The sequence below is a fragment of the Heterodontus francisci genome, chromosome 8 (genome assembly GCF_036365525.1).
Source record: "Heterodontus francisci isolate sHetFra1 chromosome 8, sHetFra1.hap1, whole genome shotgun sequence".
Lineage (NCBI taxonomy): Eukaryota > Metazoa > Chordata > Chondrichthyes > Heterodontiformes > Heterodontidae > Heterodontus > Heterodontus francisci.
The window spans coordinates 109,011,465-109,031,450 of NC_090378.1; the positions used below are offsets into that span (position 1 = coordinate 109,011,465).

The following is a 19,986-nucleotide window of genomic DNA, read 5'->3' on the forward strand; positions in this document are numbered from 1 at the left end:
CAGTGACCCTTCTTCAGAACTGGCAAATATTAGAAATGTAAAAGGTTATAAGCAAGTAAAGCAGGGGTGGGGCAAGAGATAACAAGGGAGAAGGTGTAGATAGGACAAGGTCACAGAATAGCTGACCAGAAGGTCGTGGAGCAAAGGCAAACAATATGTTAATGGTGTGTTGAAAGACAAAGCATTAGTACAGATAGGGTGTTAACGGACTGAAAATTGAACAGCTGCAGGTACAAACATGAAAAAAAAAGTAGGTAAGCAAACTGAACAAACTAAGATGAAATAAAATAAAATAAACATTAAAAAAATATTAAAAAAGGAAAAAGAAAAAAATAACTAAAAATAAAAGTAAAATGGGGGGCCCGTCATGCTCTGAAACTATTGAACTCAATGTTCAGTCCGGCAGGCTGTAGTGTGCCTAATCGGTAAATGAGATGCTGTTCCTCGAGCTTGCGTTGATGTTCACTGGAACACTGCAGCAAGCCCAGGTCAGAGATGTGAGCATGAGAGCAGGGGGGAGTGTTGAAATGGCCAGCAACCGGAAGCTTACGGACTGAGTGGAGGTGTTCCGCAAAGTGGTCACCCAGTCTGCGTTTGGTCTCCCCAATATAGAGGAGACCACATTGTGAGCAGCGAATACAGTATACTACATTGAAAGAAGTACAAGTAAATCGCTGCTTCACCTGAAAGGAGTTCATCATGGTACATCACCTGATGTTTCCTTAAACTGGGGCACAAGGTCAAATATAGCATTGCCCATCATCACCTCACCTATTAACTAACTCAGCACAGATCAGGGATTGATCCACATGCCTTCCTGATCTGTATAGTCCAATGCCACACCATGCAGTGAGCCACTACAGGAACCCACTTTTAAGACTATTATATAAAATGTGAGACAAAAACAGCAAGTGCTGGAAGTGCATGGCGATCAGCATGTGTAAACAGAAAAGCTTAACGTTTGGCTAACCCTTTGTCAGACTGAAAGATAAAAATAGCCTGATCCACAGAAGGGTTGAAAAAAGGGACAGAAATAAATACAGGGTTGAACGAAATGAAAACTGACAGCTAATATAAAAGATCATCTCAGTGCGATAATGGAAAGACATTGAAGGAACATGCATCATATTTCTTCTTGCAGATATTTTCTACAGCAAGCTTATCTCATGTTCCCTATGATCTGGCGTGCACCTGTTTGTACCCAGTATCAAGGTAAACGATAGTGAGACTTAGGCATTTCAAAATAAAACTCTTAATGGACAGGTGGAGCAAGTGCTGCAGTTGCAACTGAAAGCTGAAGTAGTGGAAGAATGTAAAGACTCCATTCCTTTCTCCCAGTTTCTCCATTTTTATGTATCTGCCTGCATGCCTTTTGAAATCTTTTTCCTTAGCAAAGTTTCCCCCTCAATAGCGGTCGACAAGATCCTTCATTATATTTTCCCTGATTATGGTGTTTCTGCTCGCAGCCCTCCCACATTCACAATGATGATAGGGCCCCATGTCCCCACCTGCTATCCCATCAGCCTCCATATTCACCACATAATTTGTGCCACCTATATCATTCCCCTCCTCTCCTCTCTTTACTTTCCAGAGAGACAGCTTCTTCCATGTTACTTGTCAGGGCTTTTTTCCTTCTCCTCCAGGTTCTCCCACTTTGTTGCCTTTTTCTTTATTTGGACCTTTCATCCATCTTACACATCTGTACATTATTTTCTTAATTTAATAACTCTCCAATAATTCCAAAAGATAATCTATTTTATATCAGCTAGTAGTTTTCTGTTAAGGGGTTTATATGTCATTGGACCCATTAACTTCTTTGTGACTGGGATATCTGTTATTTTTTTTTTTTAACACCTCACTCCCCTCCATCCTAATTTTAGCCCTCCCAAGGCAGTTGCTGATCTTTAAATCCTGATCAAGGATGATACCCAAAAGGTTAACCTGTCTTCTCTTTATATACTGATGGACCTGGTGTACAACCCCAGTATCTTATGTTTGTGTTTCACATTTTCCAGCCTTTAAAAAGATTATTTATAGAAAACGAGACCCTGAAGTGAAGCAGCTGAAAAATTTTCCATCAGCGTTTACCTGCTGCAGTTTATAGACAGCTCCAACATGAGGCTTGATTCTCCCCTCCTGACAATATTGGATTGCAGCCATGATGGACCTGGAGAAGACTGGGAAATCTTGATGTTGGTATCTTCCCCAGTAAACGCCCATGGCCGCTACGTTCTTCAGAAGCAGTAAGTTGGCTGGCACAGTCGGTATATTTCCACCAGCGAACCCGACCACCACAATCCTGCCTTCCCAGGATAGGCTGAGACATACGAGACATAAACCATGAGTCAAACGCAAGTTCATCAAAGCATGGCCATGAAGAAAAGAAATACTCGCATTTACATAGTGCCTTTCATGAACTCAGGATGTCCCAAAGTGCTTTACAGAAAATGAAGTACTTTTGAAGTGTAGTCATTGTTGCAATGTAGGAAACACATTTTCACACAGCAAGCTGCCATAATGACCAGGTAACTTGTTTTAGTGATGTTGATTGAGGGATAAATATTGGCCAGGACACTGAGAACTGCTCTGCTCTTCCTCATTTACGTTCAGCTGAGAGGGCAGATGAGGTCTCGGTTTACTGTCTCATTGAAGGATGGCACCTTTGACCATACAGCACTCTCTCAGTACTGCATCGGAGAATCAGCCTAGATTTTGTAGGGATGAGTTCATAATTAACACGTGCTTTGACATTTTCCATGTTAAGGATCAAATTCCATCACATCCAACTCCCAAAACAACGACCTGTATTTATATAGTACCTTTAACAATATGAAATGTTCCAAGGAGCTTCAGAGAGGCATTACAAAACAAAATATGTCACTGAGCCCATAAGGAAAGACTCGTGCAGATGACCAAAAGCTTGTTCAAAGAGGTAAGTTTTAAGGAACATCCGAAAGGAGGAAAGCGAGGTAGAGAGGCGGAGAGGTTTAAGGAGAGAATTTCAGAGCTAAGGACCTAGGCAGCTGATAGTGCGGTTGCTAATGGTGGAGTGATTAAAATCAGGAATTAGAGGAGCGCAGATATCTTGGAGGATTACAGGGCTTGAGGAGATTACAGAGAAAGGGAGGGGCAAAGCCACAGAGGGATTTGAAAAACAAGGATGAGAATTTTAAAATCGAGGCATTGCTTAACTGGGAGCCAGTATAGGTCAGTGAGCACATGGGTGATGGGCGAATTGGATTTGGTGTGAGTTAGGACACAACTAGAAGGAGAAGGAAAGACAAGGACTAAATACTGAACTAAGTGCTCCCTCATCCTTATCATTAATAAAAAATTACTTTCCACCCATGGAGACAGTGATCCCAGGTTATATTCTATACCACTATCATTGAACTGACTGTCAAAGTTGTAGCATACTACAGCAACCTAGTGGAGTCTCGTCAAGATCCAGTTCCCCTATGAGCCACGCCCACACTTGATGAGGAAGAGCCTGGCATCTGCAGGATTGCTTCCCATTGCAGTTTTAACCAAGATGGACAACTCAGTAGATTATGGGTTTGAGCCTGTGTCTCACCACTACCTGCCACTACACTTTGTTAAATTTAATAGTCAATGGCACCGCACCATTTGCCAGCGATGAAAATACCTGCTGAAAGCTTCTTTGAATATATCTCCTCCAACAGCATCAAACACCACGTTAAGCCCTTTGTTCGCAGTCAGTTTTTTCACCTCCTCCTTCAAACTCTTTGTGGTATAATTGATGCTTGCTACAGCACCTCTCTGCAATGCCAGTTCACACTTCTCATCAGTCCCTGCAGCTGCAATGACCTACAGGGAGAAAGCAGACCTGGTATTCATTGATGGGCACATGTTAAAGCTGAGATATTAGTTCTAGTTTTAGAGATATAGCACTGAAACAGGCCCTTCGGCCCACCGAGTCTGTGCCGACCATCAACCACCCATTTATACTAATCCGACACTAATCCCATATTCCTACCACATCCCCACCTGTCCCTATGTATTTCCCTACCACCTACCTATACTAGGGGCAATTTATAATGGCCAATTAACCTAACAACCTGCAAGTCTTTGGCATGTGGGAGGAAACCGGAGCACCTGGAGGAAACCCACGCAGACACAGGGAGAACTTGCAAACTCCACACAGGCAGTACCCAGAATTGAACCTGGGTCGCTGGAGCTGTGAGGCTGCGGTGCTAACCACTGCGCCACTGTGCTCAAGAACAATTTGCTAAATCTGCTACATAGTACATCACTTTTGATAATACTGTTAAAATTGTGGAAAATCTGTCTGAATTATAAACAAGAATTCGAACAAAGCTGAAATGTGCACCCATGACCCGATTTTGGAGAAGAAAGTGCAATATCATGGGCTCCATCTCTCCACGATTAAACTGTATCTAATTCAGAAAACACAGAAATGAATTCTGTTTGTGAATTAACTATTTGAGGAAAAGAAACACAATTGCTTTCAGAAGCCACAAGAATGACTGATGTATGAAATGGAAACGTCAGATTAAAATGAATGCTCTTACTTGACTGGCACATTGTCAGGTCAGAAAGCAAGACCTTCATTCTGCAACTAACCCTGCTGTAAGTGAGTTGGGAATGCTTAATACCAGGTGCCAGTTACTCAGAGAGTGCTGAGAATTTGGATTTCGCTACCACTTGGAGTGGTTGAGACGAATAGCATAGATGCATTTAAGGGGAAATTAGATATGTACATGAGGGAGAAAGGAATAGAAGGATATGTAGATAGGGTTGGACAGAATAAAGTGAGAGGAGGCTCATGCAGAGCATAAATACAGCTTGTTTCTGTGCTGTGAATTCTATGCAACCCCTTATCACATCTCTCAGAAGCATCTCAAATGGATTCACACACAATTGATTACTTTGAAACATGCAAATGTGGCTGACATTTTGTACACAGGAAGTTCCCACCAAAGTGTAGGGAGAAGAATTAACAGTGGTGTTTGCTGGGCGGCACAGTGGCGCAGTGGTTAGCACCGCAGCCTCACAGCTCCAGTGACCCGGGTTCAATTCTGGGTACTGCCTATGTGGAGTTTGCAAGTTCTCCCTGTGACCGCATGGGTTTTCTCTGGGTGCTCCTGTTTCCTCCCACAGCCAAAGACTTGCAGGTTGATAGGTAAATTGGCCATTATAAGTTGCCCCTAGTATAGGTAGGTGGTAGGGAAATACATAGGGACAGGTGGGGATGTGGTAGGAATATGGGATTAGCGTCGGATTAGTATAAATTGGTGGTTGATGGTCGACACAGACTCGGTGGGCCGAAGGGCCTGTTTCAGTGCTGTATCTCTAAATAAATATAAATAAATAAAAGCATGATGTCCAGGATTTCAGGAGAGCTCCCTGTTCTTCTTTGAATGATGCATGGGATTTATAACATCCGCCCAAGGATTTATAACATCTGCCTGATCGACCAGAATAGGCATATTTCAGTCAAAGCACAATGCCTCCAGCAGTGCAAAACTCCACTAAGTACTGCACAGTACTGTAGGAAGTGAGCCAAGAGTGCCAAACCTCATTTACCTTATGACCAATACAGTTAGTAGAAACAATGGACATTTTGACCCCCATTTTAGAAGTGTCTAGTCATGGGGCGCCAGGCATTGGGAGTGCATGGCAGTCTTGCTGGATCACCAAATCCTTTCCTGCCCATCATCGTCCTATGTTCGTGTTAGTCTGAGCTAGATTAAAAAGTACCATCTTACCATGCCACCCAGTCCCTACATCCCTTTATATTTAGAAAATTATATTTCTGGGATTGGAACAATACATGTGTGTGTATGAAGTGTTTTATCCTTTTCTGTGATAATAATGCCACACAAGAAAATGGCAAACATAAAGCAGACTGTTTGTAGATCAACATGTTACAAACAAAACCCAACGTCAGACCTTAGCGTTTAGAACATGAGATGCTACATCCACAGCTGCAAGTCCTGTTGCACCAGCTGCTGCCGTCACCAGAACCGTCTCCCTGTAAAATATCGGCAGAAATAAGCGGGCACAAACTTAAAATTACAGGCAGGCTGTTCAGGAGTGAAATCAGGAAGCACTTTTTCACAAAGCACCAACAAAAACTTGCATTTATATCCCACCTTTAACATAGTAAAATGTCCCAAGATGCTTCACAGGAATGACTATCAAACAAAATCTGACATCAAGATACATATGGAAATATTAGGATAGGTAACCAACACCTTGATCAAAGAGGTAAGTTTTAGAGGGTGTCTTAACAAAAGGTAGTGGAAATCTGGAACTCTCTTCCCCCCCAAAGGCTGAGATGCAGTGCCTAGTGTGGGATTATGTCGTACAGACCAGGGAGCTCCCACTTTTATCCGTGGTCTGCGGTTAGTTCGTGATCTCAGCTCAGGTATAAGAAAGATTGTTACAATTGCTGTGCCCGAGCAGGCTCCTGATCACCACCCAGTGACACTTGCTGGGAACTGCATGTCATAGAGTCATTTACAGCACAGAAGGAGGCCATTTAGCCTATCAAGTCCATGCTTGCGCTCCACGGAGCAATCCAGTCAGTCCCACTCCCCTGCTCAATCCCCGCAGCCCTGCAAGTTTATTTCCTTCCAATTTCCTTTTGATTGTTTCTGCTTCCACCACCCTCGTGGGCAGCGAGTTCCAGGTCATTATCACCCGGTGTAAAAAAGTTCTTCCCAACATTCCCCCTGCATCTCTTGCCCAAAACCTTCAACCTGTGTCCTCTAATCCGTATACCATCAGTCAATGGGAACACTTTTTCCTTGTCTAACTTATCCAAGCCTGTCTTGTACACCTCTATTAAATCTCCCCTCAATCTCCTTTGCTCCAAGGAGAACAACCCCAGCTTCTCCAACCTAACTTTGTAATTAAAATCCCCCATCCCTGGAACCATTCTGGTAAATCTCTTCTGCACCCTCTCTAGGACCCTCACATTTTTCCTGAAGAGTAGCGACCGGAACAGGAAACAATACTCTAGTTGTAGCCTAACCAAACTTTATAAAGGCTCAGCTTAACCTCCCTGCTTTTGTACACTATGCCTCTATTTATGAAGCCCAAGATCTCATATGCTTTGCTAACCACGCTCTCAATATGTCCTGCTATCTTCAAAGATCAATGCACATGCATCCCCAGGTCCCTCTGTTCCTGCACACTTTAGAACTGTGGAAGCTGAGATAGGATGTGATTGGGCTCGGCAGTGGCTCCTTCCCCCAGTGAATAATTTGTCTCAATGCTCACCGTCTGGGTTCGCTCATGAATAATAGCCACTTGGTAAGGTACTGGAGAGAGAAAACACATCATTATTCAGGAAAGAAAGAGAAGAAAACTTCATAATTCAAGAATGGCACCAGACCCCATGCACAGGAGAGGGAAAACAGTACGAAAAAATACGCTTGAAATAGAAGCAGCAAAAGGAAATCTGGCAGAGAAATATTCTACAATTCCAGACTGGGAAGGTTATTGTTTTTTTTTTAAATTCACGTAACACAAATCTTTGAAGGTGACAGGAATGATAAGGCTGTTAAAAAAGCAAATGAAATGCTGGGCTTGATAAATAGAGACATATAGTAGAAAAGCAAGAAAGTTAAGCTAAATCTTTTTATAAATCACCAGTTAGACCTCAGCTGGGATATTGTGTCCAATTCTGAGAACCAAACTTTAGAAAAGATGTGAAGGGTTTGGGTAGGGGGGGGGGGGGGGGGGGTGCGAAGATTTATCAGAACGGTACCAGGGATCAGGGACTACAGTTATGTGGTGAGACTAGAGGCTGGTGTTGTTCTCCTTAAAACAGAGAAGGTTAAGACAAGATTTGATAGACGTGTTCAAAATTATCAATGCATTTGATAGAATAGATAAGAAAAAACTGTTTCCACTGGCAGGAGGGTTGGTAACCAGAGGACACAGATTGTCTAAAGAATCCATGGGGAGATGAGGAGATTTTTAAAATGTTGTTATTATCTAGAATGCAATGCCTGATAGGGTAGTGGAAGCAGATTCTCCTTTCAGGTGCTGATGGACCTGCTGCACAGTCCCAGCACTGTCTGTTGACAATCATACAAAAGTCCAGCTGTAATAGTATACAGTTGCTTCTCACCCTGGCCGTGTCTTCGCTCGGTGCTGCAGTGCCAGAATTGCAGTGCCATACGAAACCAGTAGTGTAGCCGCCACGTCGTAGGAGATCTCCTCTCCGATAGGCCACAGCATCTGCGGGTATTTCAGGCAAGTCAGATCTGCACATTAGCCAAGCAAGCAGATACGTCACTCAACTGCCTCTTGCTGGGTTGCACACTGTACCCACTAAGGTATTTTCCCAATTTTCTCCCCTCTTCTCTACACTGTCAGTCTTTCTGGGGTACAGTTCCATTTACCCAAGAAGTCATTTTTCATGCACCATCCTGGACATCATACACTGACAAGCTATTCAACTGTAGGAACCTCACCTGCCATCGACTTTCTAACAGAGGTAACTGGATTACAGTCAGGAGCAGGAACCCCAGCTGCTTCTTCCAGCACTCAAGCTGAGGGGGTCGTTGAGGCCAAATGAAACACCACCACTGCTGCCAAACCCAGCATCCTGGAGGTTATATATTTAGTCTGTATGACTCAGTACAAAACTGCACAGCATCTTTATACACATTTGTGGGGAACAGAAGCTGCATTGGTCATTTTCAACAGAGAGAATACTGACACCTCTGTGTGTCATCCAATGAGTTGAATATGGGGCAGGACATGAGCCTGAGCAAAGAGAGTTTCCTGAGAAAAGCAGGATGTGGAGAATAGTTACATAATACAAACTGTGTGTGTAAAATCAATCGCAGTCACTTAAAGCAGTGCAATCTCAAGGGATGATTGACAGGGGAATTATCCAATCATCTCCATTCTGGCCAACACTTGTGGTGTCACTACACGCAGTCCATTTTTAAATCTCTCAAATCAAATTTTTTCGTTAAGTTTTCCTTAACAAGCAAATATACTGCAGCTCCAACATATGCCATGACCCTCTCTGTAGTGAGTTAACACTGTCAATCGTGCTAATGTTAGGAAGGCAGGTGTGTCCCCACAGGGATCCACATTTGGAAGAGCGTCACCATGGCCCTTCTCACACCTCACATCCTACGGGTTCAGATCAGTATTGGCAGAATCTTAGGAATCAATCAGCTCATCCAGGCTAGGCCACCAAGACTCAAATCAAAAAAGGCAGAGAGAAAATACATAAGGAACTTGTCCTCGCTGAAAGAAGTCCTTAAAGGGAGACGGACGAATCTTTAAAATACCAAACACAGGACGATTAGACTTTTAAGTTCATAAAACAGCTTTGAAAGTAAGTAGCTTTCTCAATGAGATACGCTTCCGCTCACTATTATGGGAAAGAGGGTTCAGCAGTTGAGAATGAGGGGAAGGAATGCTGTGTCATTCGACCATAAAATACAACAACTAAATCATAGAATCAACTGCAGGCTGGACACTAGACAGAGGTTAAGCTGATCTTTAGAACATTTATTTCATCTGAAAGAAAAAGTGTAGCTAAGGAGCCATATTACTATAATGGATACAATAGAATAAGGTCATTAATCTACCTTATCAGGAGTATTCCTTTCAACCTTTGGTACTCATTCTCTGAAAGCATTATGTTTTCTAAATGGGTATAGGAAAGCCAAGCTACAAGCTGGCACAGTGTGAGTACAGAACTACAGTATATACTAACAAGTCTCAAGGCAGGGCTAAGATCGGCAGAGTTTCATTTCATCTCCCTCACTGATTCCAGGCACTGAGCAAAATCAGTTCAGGTCGTACGAATTAACATCTTCAAAAATAGTCGGAACATACTTGATTGAGAATGGGACTGAAGATTACAGGATTGTTTATAAACTGAGGAGAAGAACAACAAAGTCGTGAGAGCTAGGGCTGGGGAAGGGCCTGTCGAGAGCAGCGCACTGAAGAAAGAATATTTATACGTTGCTTTTCGCAATCTCAGCATGTCCCAAAGCACTTCACAGCCAATGAAATACTTTTTGAAGTGTAGTCACTGTTGTAATGTAGGGAAGCACCGGAGCCAAATTACACACTGCAAGATCTTACAAACACCAGTGACATCAGTGACCAAATAATCTGTCTTTGATTCTGTTGGTCGAGGGATCATTTTTGGTCAGAACATTGTGTTAACTCCCTGCTGCTCCTCAAATAGTGGCATGGGAACTTTCACATCAACTGAGAGGGCAGACGTTTAACGTCTCAGCCAAGATATGGCACCTCCCTCAGTGCTGTACTCCCTCAGTGCTGCACTGAAGTACAAAGCAAGACGTTGTGCTCATGTCTCTGGAATGGGGCTTGAACCCACAAATTTCTGACTTAGAGGCAAGAGCGCTACCCACTAAGCCAAGGCTTACAGGTTAGATGAATATATTTTGGAGTTCTTTATTACTTTTGGGTAATTTGTACAAAATCTTACTTTAGGAGCTTAAATGGGTGCAGTCAAGCCTGTGATAGGGTAGAGTGTACATGGTGTGTTAAAGGAGATTAAATAATAATGTGTATAACTTGTTCCTATGTTCTCACTCATTCTCTCATTATCGAAAAGGATCTTGCCGACCTTTCTGCTTTTGTATATTATTTTATGTGCAATGAACTTTGGATCATTACTTTTAGCCTGTAACTGGCGATCTCGCAGTGTATTACTCTTATGCCCTTTGAGGTAAATGGAGAACATGGTGAGCATCCCATGTTTTCCTAAAAGGCAATTTATCACAATTGAGGTTAATTATTAAACCTAGGCTAGGTTAACTCATGCGTAACTGGTTTCAGTTCATAAAAGCCTTAAATGCGCAAGTTGTAATCTAAGTGAGAACATGACAAAGATGTTGAGTAAAAGCCCAAACTCCAACAGAGACATTGACTGAACTTATGTCTTCATGATTCCTGGGGACGCAGGCTCTTTGGGACATGTGCTATCCCATGTCCACTAGTATTTAAAACATAGATGTCCTTAATAACTATTCTTCTTCCTCCCCCTCCTAACCTTCCAATAGAACATTAAATCACCGCTTTCTGAGAAAATAACTGCCATCATTGCCAGGCACCTTTGGTGTTCCATACCACCTACCTTGTGATCAACGACACACTGTTCTGCCATTGCCCCAGTGGAACTCACACCTATCACACGGTCTCCCTAAACAGAATGCAAAATAAATGTCATAGGTTAGAAGAACTTATGTTGCACAGTTCAGAAACTCTGTTACAGACAGAATGGTATGCTGACACTCCAATGCACCAACTTGTTGCACTGGAGGTTGTTACGAATGCTGAACGCAATTCCAAACCAATTCTCTTTTTAAACTAAATATTTATCAGAATTTTTCTAATGATAATCAATTGGTGCCCAATGTCTAGGTAGATATTGCCTCTTCAAATTATGCTTTGTTACTCAGGTTAAATATTTTCAAATTGCTATAATCAAATTAGTGGTGCTTTGTTGCTTTTATAAATCCATCTCTTTTTGAAAATGTAATCTAATAGTAATACTAGAGAAAAAGCCAAGAATGAAGCATGTAGTGGGAAATAAACGATAAAAAAGACCATTACAACCAATCCATTTTACAAAAGCATTGAAAATTACAAGAAAATAAATTTGTGAACATCCGAGCTCAAGTCCTGTTCCTCACATGACTTTCACAAATGCAGACTCTCTGTCAAAAGTCCAATGGATCACAACTCGAAGCAGGAGACCTGGTTGATTCCAGCCTCCCCCAACACCCATCCTGGTTTGGGACCACTGGGGCAAACTGCAACACCTGTATCATCACTCTGGCGGATAGGAGCTGCCTAAGCAAGGGCCAGGAAACAAATCTGTGACGCTGTACCTCACAGCTTAGTACCAAACCACACAGTGCATTTAGCTACCAATCACATTAGAGGAACACAAGGTATCACAAGACACTATTAAACATTTACCTTGCGAATCGTTCTGACATTTGGACCGACCTCCAGCACTGACCCTGCAAACTCCAGTCCTGCAAAACAAGTGTTATTCACTGGTGAAACAACTTATCCCGAGAATGGGATTTTATGCACTAATCACAGCAGTCTCACTTTTTCTTTTTTGATTCATGGTAATTCAACCAGTAGATACAAGTGGGGAGGACCATTCTCGCTCATCCACCCAGCCAAAAAAAAAATTACATTCCCCACCTCCTCAATCAAGTTTGTTCTATGCTGGAAAGCCAGTTGGTTTTATTTTTGTACTAAAATCTTAGACTTCTGTGTGTTTAAAAAAACTGAAAAAAGGATTTTCAGTCAACTTGGACACCTGCAAATAGCTGGAATTTTTGGATGTTGACTTTGTTTACAAGAATAGGAGAAGAAAGCAGTTTCAAGGAAACAGCAAGGGGTTTTGACCTCCTTTGAGTGACTACAACTATTATTTTTCCTGACCACATCCATCATCCTGAAAATAAATTACTGTCTACTAGGCCAGTTAAACTGCACAGTTTTGCCTCGGTGCAAAGTGCTTTTAGCTTTGAAAAACCAATAGTGTTGTTTTCACAGATCCTGATCTACCTCTCCCCAACATCATCTTCACTGTTTTGCTTCACATCTCTTAGACTATGATGCTAACTTTCATCATGTGTTGTACAGTTAGCTGTATCATTCTATGATTTTGACCAGTTTAGCCATTCGTCACCAGATTTGGCTGGGCCACATAAATAACTAGCTGTTCTGTTCTTCTGTGCCAAAACAATCCATTAATCCAAGATCATCCTGAAATACAAAGACAACCCCTGGATTCTCTACTCCATGACAAACCTTCTTAAAACCCTCTCACCTGCCTTCTCTATCCTCATCTCCAACAAGCATGAGCAGCATGGACTTCTTTGTCAAGAAGACTGAGATGATCTGCTCAGCTGTCTCTACTACTTCTCTCCCTTCCCCTAGACTAAGGGGCCCAATTCCCTCTCAGGTTCCCCCCTGCCCTTGCCCTGAACTTGCATCTTCCTCTAGTTGCACTCCTATCTCCCCCCATGCCCTCTCCAAGCTTATCTTGTCCATGAGACCCATCTCATGCTCTCGCAACCTATTCCCACCAAACTGCTAACCATCCAAGTTCCCTTCCTGGATCTCATGTTAGCTGATATTGTTAAAGGTTCCCTATTCCCATCAAATCAGCTGTTATCACCCACCTCCTCAAAAACCCACCGTTGACCTCTCTGTCCTTGAAAACTACCACTCCATCAACATCCATTTTCTCTCCAGTCTTTGACTGTACTGTTGTCATCAAATCTGTGACCATCTATCCTGCATCTTCATGTTTGAATCCCTTCAATCTGGTTTCCACCCCGGTCACAGCACTGAAGTGACTCTTATCAAAGTCACAAATGACATCCTAAGTGACAGTGACAAAGGTAATTTTTTTCCCTGCTTATCCTTCTCAATCTGTCTGCAGCCTTTGAAACGGTTGACCACACCATCCTTTTCCAATACCTCTCCACTGTCACTCAGCTGGGTGGATCTGCCCTTACCTTGCTCCATTCCTATCTATGTAGTCGTAGCCAGAGAATCACCTGTGATGGCTTCTCTTCCTGCTTCTGCACCATTACATCTGGAGCCCCCAAGGATCTATCCTTGGCCCCTCCAACTTCTCATCTACATGCTATCTCTTGGCAACATTGTCAGATCCCACACATATACTGACAACACCCTTATCAAATCACCACCATGTCTTCTGACCCCCTCCATTTCTTCTGATTTGTCAAGCTGTTTGTCTGACATCCACTGTTGGACAAGCAGATATTTCCTCCAATTAATTATTGGGAAGACTGACGACTTCCCTCTCCCTGGCAACTGGCTGAGGTTGGACCAGACTTCACAACCTCAGCATCCTACATGACTCTCAGCTGAGCTTCCAGACCCATTTCCTATCCGTCACCAAGACCACCTACCTACACCTCCATATCATCCCCTGTCTCCATCCCTACCTCAGCTAATCTGCTGCTGAAAACCTCACCCACGTCTTAGCTACCTCTAGATGGAACCATTCCATAGCTCTCCTGGCCAGCCTCCCACCTCGAACCCTCCCTAAGCTTGAGCTCATCCAAAACTCTGCTGCCTGTATCTTATCTCGCACCAAGTCCCATTCTCCCATTACCCCTATGTTCACTGCTCTACATTGGATCCAAGTCCAGAAACTCCTCAATTTTAAAATTCTCATCTTCATTTTCAAGTCCCTCTATGGCCTCGCCCCTCCCTAGCTCTGTAACCTCCTCTTGCCCTACAACCCTCCGAGATATCTATGTTCCTCCAATTCTGGTCTCTTGCTCATCCCCAATGTTGCTCACTTCACCACTGGTGGCTGTGCCTTCAGCTGCCTAGATCCTAAGCTCTGGAATTCCCTCCCTAAACTTCTCCGCCTTCCTACCTCCCTCTGCTCCTTTAAGATGCTCCTTAAAACTATCCTTCTTTGACCAAGTTTTTGGTCACCCGTCCTATCTCCTTCTGTGGCTTTTTGTTTGCTAATCGCCCTGTGAAGTGCCTTGGCACAATTTACTACATTAAAGCTGCTATATAATGGGCTAATGGGAAGATTCTTGGTAGTGTAGATGAGCAGAGAGATCTTGGTGTCCAGGTACATAAATCCCTGAAAGTTGCCACCCAGGTTAATAGAGCTGTTAAGAAGGCATATGGTGTGTTAGCTTTTATTAGTAGGGGGATCGAGTTTAGGAGCCACGAGGTCATGCTGCAGCTGTACAGAACTCTGGTGCGGCCGCACCTGGAGTCTTGCGTGCAGTTCTGGTCACCGCATTATAGGAAGGATGTGGAAGCTTTGGAAAAGGTGCAGAGGAGATTTATTAGGATGTTGCCTGGTATGGAGGGAAGGTCTTACGAGGAAAGGCTGAGGGACTTGAGGTTGTTTTCGTTAGAGAGGAGGAGGAGAAGAGGTGACTTAATAGAGACATATAAGATAATCAGAGGGTTGGACAGGGTGGATAGTGAGAGCCTTTTTCCTCGGATGGTGATGGCAAACACGAGGGGACATAGCTTTAAGTTGAGGGGTGATAGATATAGGACAGATGTCAGAGGTAGTTTCTTTACACAGAGAGTAGTAGGGGCGTGGAACGCCCTGCCTGCAACAGTAGTAGACTCGCCAACTTTAAGGGCATTTAAGTGGTCATTGGATAGACATATGGATGAAAATGGAATAGTGTAGGTCAGATAGTCGGCGCAACATCGAGGGCTGAAGGGCCTGTACTGCGCTGTAATGTTGTATGTTCTATATAAATACAAATTGCTGTTGTCATTTCCGCTAAAGTTACGATGGCCAATCCAGAGAACTGCCAATGAAATTTCCAGCATATTCCTATTATGAGCTTCACGCAAGCTTAATTTCACCTGAAATGGGCAAGCACAATAGAATAAAACCCAGACAGTATTAAACTTCTTAACCCAGGATTCACACAATAAAGTAACAAAAATTCTGGTCTTATACAACCAAGGCTGCCTTTACCTGGAGTGAAGGGGATCGGACGTCGCTCCTGATACAGGCCCTGGCACATCAGAAGATCAGCAAAGTTCACACCACAGCGATGAACATCCACTCGCACCTAACGACAAAAGGCAGGACATTTTTAGACAAACAGCTTCAGTACAACTCCAAGGAATCACACAGTATCACCATGCCATTTGTCTCAGAATCACCACATCTCCCAGTCATGCATTGCCAGTGCAAGTCCAATACCAGGTAGTATTAGGTCATGTACAGTCAACACCTTTCCATTCCTAGTCAGGTACAGTCAACACCTTTCCATCCCTAGTCAGGTACAGTCAACATATCTCCGCCCCAAGTCGGATCGGTCAACACGTCTCCACCCACAGTCATATACAGTTAACCCACCTCTGATAACTGTTTGATGTCAGTCTCAGCAGGCAGTTTCCCCTGGTAATTCAATATATTATAATAGAAAAAATTAGATATGAGATAACGGTCAGGCTATTTTATTTCATTACTCAGGTTAATTTTATTGCTTATCACATGGGACATTAAATGTAATAAGCAAGTCTCATTTTATTTTCAATAAATGTTTTAGATTGAAACCAGTCTGAGAGCTAACAGCTATTTAAAATAACCCGCACTTATCCGTCCAGAGCAACTTACGTCAGTGGGCTTGAGTGCAACTGAAGGCAGCTGCTGAATCACCAGTGGTTTCTTTAACTCGGTGCACAGTGCTGCTTGGTACGAATGGCCAGATTCTGTGGCACTGCTGGTGCCAATCGCTGCCAGTCCATTTAACTTCTTTGCTGAATGATTCCTCCTGTGCAAAGGAGCTAAACGTTATGTTCAATTTAGCACAGGAGCATTAAAGCATCAAACTGAACCCGCTGGTGACCACTAACAATCTGTCAGCCCCAGTAACTCCAATAGTATTGCTACTGCTGGGGACGCCACAAGTTTCTGCGATGAAATCAAATCCATCCAAGCCGGAGCAATTGCAATTAACAGCAAAGTCACAAGCGCATTCGATTGTCCTTTTACCAGTTCCCCCCACCACCCCCACTCTAGTCATGCTGCGTCAATGCTCCAGCAGAGGTTGCAGCTCAAACAAGTGGCCATTCCAAAGATAGAATGTTGTCGCTTTTTCACACAAAGCATAGTAGGACTCTGTAACGCTCTGCCCCAAAAGGCTTTAGATCCAAAGATCATTGGAGCTTTCAAGACTGAGGTAGGTGGGTTTTTTTGTTGGGTAAGGGTGACACAGGATATGGAGCAAATTCAGGAAAATAGAGCTGAGGTACAGTCTTCAGGAGGACATAGACAGGCTGGTGGAAAGGTGAACATGTGGCAGATGAAATTTAAAGCAGAGAATTGTAAAGTGATACATTTTGGAAGGAAGGAGAGGCAATATAAACTAAATGTTTCAATTTTAAAGAGGGTGCAGAAACAGAGAGACCTGGGGGTGTATGTACATAAATCTTTGACGGTGGCAGGACAAGTTGAGAGGGATGTCTACAAAACTTACAGGACCCTTGGCTTTATTAATAGAGGAATTGAGTTCAAAAGCAAGGAACAAATGCTAATCCTTTATAAAACACTGCTTAGGCCTCAGCTGCAGTATGGTGTTCAATTCTGGATGCCATACCTTAAAGAGTGTGCAGAAGAGATTTACTAAAATGACCTCAGAAATGAGGGGCTTCAGTTATGTGGAGACCAGTAAAACTGGGGTTGCTTTCCTTAGAACAGAGGTTAAGAGAAGATTTGATGGAGGTGTTCAAAGTTAGGAGAAACTGTTCCCAGGGCAGAAAGGTCAGGAACCAGAAGACACAGATTTAAGGTGATTGGCAAAAGAACCAGAGGCAACATGAGGAAATATGTTTTTACGATCTGGAATGCACTGCTTGAAATAATGGTGGAAGCAGATTCGATGGCAACATCAAAAAGAGAATTGGATAAATACTTGACGGGAAAACATATGTAGGGCCACAGTGAAAGAGCAGGGGTGTGGGACTATTGGATAGCTCTACCAAAGAAACAGCACAGGCACAATGGGCCGAATGGCCTCCTTTGGTGCCATATCATTCCATGATCCTAAACCAGAACAGTTCAACATACATCCAAGTTGGAAAGATGCAAGAAAACGGAACATAATAGAAACTAAGCATATAAGGAAGAAGTGTGCAGCAAACAAACAATGAGAGTGACCTGTAAAAGACAGCTTTAGCTTCTCATGATGGCTGAATAGGTAAAGACAGTATGTGACATGGTACTGAGCCACAGAAAGAATGAACTTGCATTTACATAGCACCTTTGACAACCTCAGGATGTCCCAAAGCTCCTTACTCTCAATGAAGTACTTTTGAAGTCTATTTGGCAGTCAATTTGCACATAGCAAGCTCCCACATACAGCAATGTGACAATAACCAGATAAACTGTTTAGGAGATGCTGGTCGAGGGATAAATATTGGCCTGGACACCCAGGATACCTCCCCTGCTTTTCTTCAACATAGTGCCATGGGATCTTCTACGTCCACCTAAGAGGGCAGATGGGGCCTGAATTTAACATCTCATCCAAAAGACAAAACCTCCAACAGTGCAGCACTCCTGTAGTACTGCATGGGAGCATCAGCCAGAAGGTGCCAGGTGCTGGGTTAGCTTATTCCAGCGACAGGCACTACCATTGGCCAGAGTCTCTGGGGCAAGGTAGGAAAAATTAGCCAGGGTTCCGGCTTCTGATCAGTAACCCTTAGTGGCAAGTGCATGTGTCGGTGGGTCAGGTTCAGGGTGAGTGGTGATCACCCACCCCAGTCAATTACCTGCTGGCACTCAATGTCAGGGCACACACAGAGAGTGGGAAAATTATCATATGTTGGTGAGATTCCAACACATATTCCAGAGTGGCCATGGAGGGAATTGTAAAAGAAAAAGACTTTTAACCATGATCTCAATGAATGGCTAAACAGGTTTAACGGGCTGAATGGCTTACTCCTGTTCCTCTGTCTGTTACACATGCATTCTATTAATTTTCTGTGCCATCTGCTCAAAACCCACAGAGGCGAACCTGGCCCAATGGTTATGTACTTTCATTTAATCTGACCAGAGGAAGCAGCAAAATTAAGTTTGCAAACAGTCAAAACAATCCCGGAAGTCGGCAGCTGTGCTTTAAAGGTGGACAGGGACTGCATTTTAACAAAAAACAAAATCAGAATCTGTGAGGCCCATTTCTGTGTTTAGACAAGAACCGTCTGCTGACTGCTCGGAAACCCCAACCGGAGCGCTGAGCTGCGATGAGTGCAGTTCCTTTCGGACTCAACACAGGTTAAAGTGCAGGCCCGCGGCAGAAGCACGATCTGAACATCAGCCTCCCGCTATGAACACTGCTAACCTGACCACATCCCGCAGTATCCACTCCGGAACCGTGCAGAACACGAGTGTTGCCGCTCGCCTCATCCCGCCTGTCAATCAACAGATGATTGACAGCACCTGGGCCCAGGAAACCCTCAGCAGCGTCATCTAGCCGCGGCAAGGGGGCACTGCAGCAGGCGGCGAGACAAATTGCAACAGGCGGCAGACTGCAGAGGCTGCCAACTCTGATTGGAGGCGTTCCTGGAGGTTTGATGACCTGGTGTCTGATCATGTGATGGTTGCAACTGTTGTTGGTGGCTATGTCTTTGTTCCTGGTTTTGTGAGAAGTTCCAAGAACCAGGGGATGAAAAGGGGAGGGGATTAGCAAAGGAACTATCATTCCACTCGTAACTCACAATTGTAATTCACTGAAATTGCACCGACAACTAATTACGGATAAAACTCAGATTCTATTTATAACCAACAGTAATACAATAACTCACCGATAGTCTATATTTAACTGTTGCACGGGTTAGTTATCCTACCTGTAAATAGTAGTAATCCTATAATTCACTGACATTCACCCTAATTTAAGGTGATTGGCAGAAGAAGCCACAGCGACATGAGGAAAAACATTTTTACACAGCAGGTGGTTAGAATCTGGAATCCACTGCCTGAGAGTGTGGCGGAGGCAGATTCAATTGAGGCCTTTGAAAGAGAACTGGATAGTTATTTGGAGGAAGATCTGTATGACCACAGGGTAAAGGCAGAGAGTGGGACTAGGTGAGTCGCTCTTGCAGAGAGCTGGCACAGACACGATAGCTTGAATAGCCTCCTGTGCTGTAACCATTCTAAGATCCTATGATCACTTTAGACAGAATTCAGCTGCATTGCACAAGGTGCAGCCTGGCTCCCTAGTCAATACCACTTTTCGCAGTTCCCATCTCTCTCCCTGGACTCCAGTTTTGGAACCTAAGGAAATGTGTTTTCTAAATGGTGAGAAGCTAGGAACTTCGGAGGAGCAGAGATTGAGGGGTCCTTTACAGAAATCACTAAAAGCTAGTGGACAGATGTAAAAAATAATCTAAAAGGTTCATGGAGTGTTGGCCTTTATCTCAACTGGGCTGGAA

The 19,986-nt window shown here is 43.5% G+C and overlaps 1 protein-coding gene across 4 annotated transcripts in view; it reads right to left on the reverse strand.

The window, feature by feature from the left end:
- Window positions 1-19,108, reverse strand: part of gtpbp3 (GTP binding protein 3, mitochondrial) — a 28,369-nt gene extending 9,261 nt beyond the window's left edge. The window contains exons 1-9 of one of the 4 annotated variants that reach the window (XM_068037912.1): window positions 18,897-19,105; window positions 16,175-16,331; window positions 15,527-15,623; window positions 11,980-12,038; window positions 11,132-11,197; window positions 8,126-8,235; window positions 5,935-6,016; window positions 3,647-3,828; window positions 2,089-2,317 (exon numbers count right to left, since the gene is read on the reverse strand). In XM_068037912.1, the coding sequence (XP_067894013.1) occupies window positions 2,089-2,317; window positions 3,647-3,828; window positions 5,935-6,016; window positions 8,126-8,235; window positions 11,132-11,197; window positions 11,980-12,038; window positions 15,527-15,623; window positions 16,175-16,331; window positions 18,897-18,961 (1,047 nt within the window). In that variant the 5' untranslated portion in view covers window positions 18,962-19,105. Of the gene's footprint in view, window positions 1-2,088; window positions 2,318-3,646; window positions 3,829-5,934; window positions 6,017-7,269; window positions 7,311-8,125; window positions 8,236-11,131; window positions 11,198-11,690; window positions 11,847-11,979; window positions 12,039-15,526; window positions 15,624-16,174; window positions 16,332-18,896 lie in introns of those variants that run through there. The other 3 variants (XM_068037911.1, XM_068037913.1, XM_068037915.1) reach the window with 3 other exon arrangements.
- Window positions 19,109-19,986: the final 878 nt, after the last annotated feature.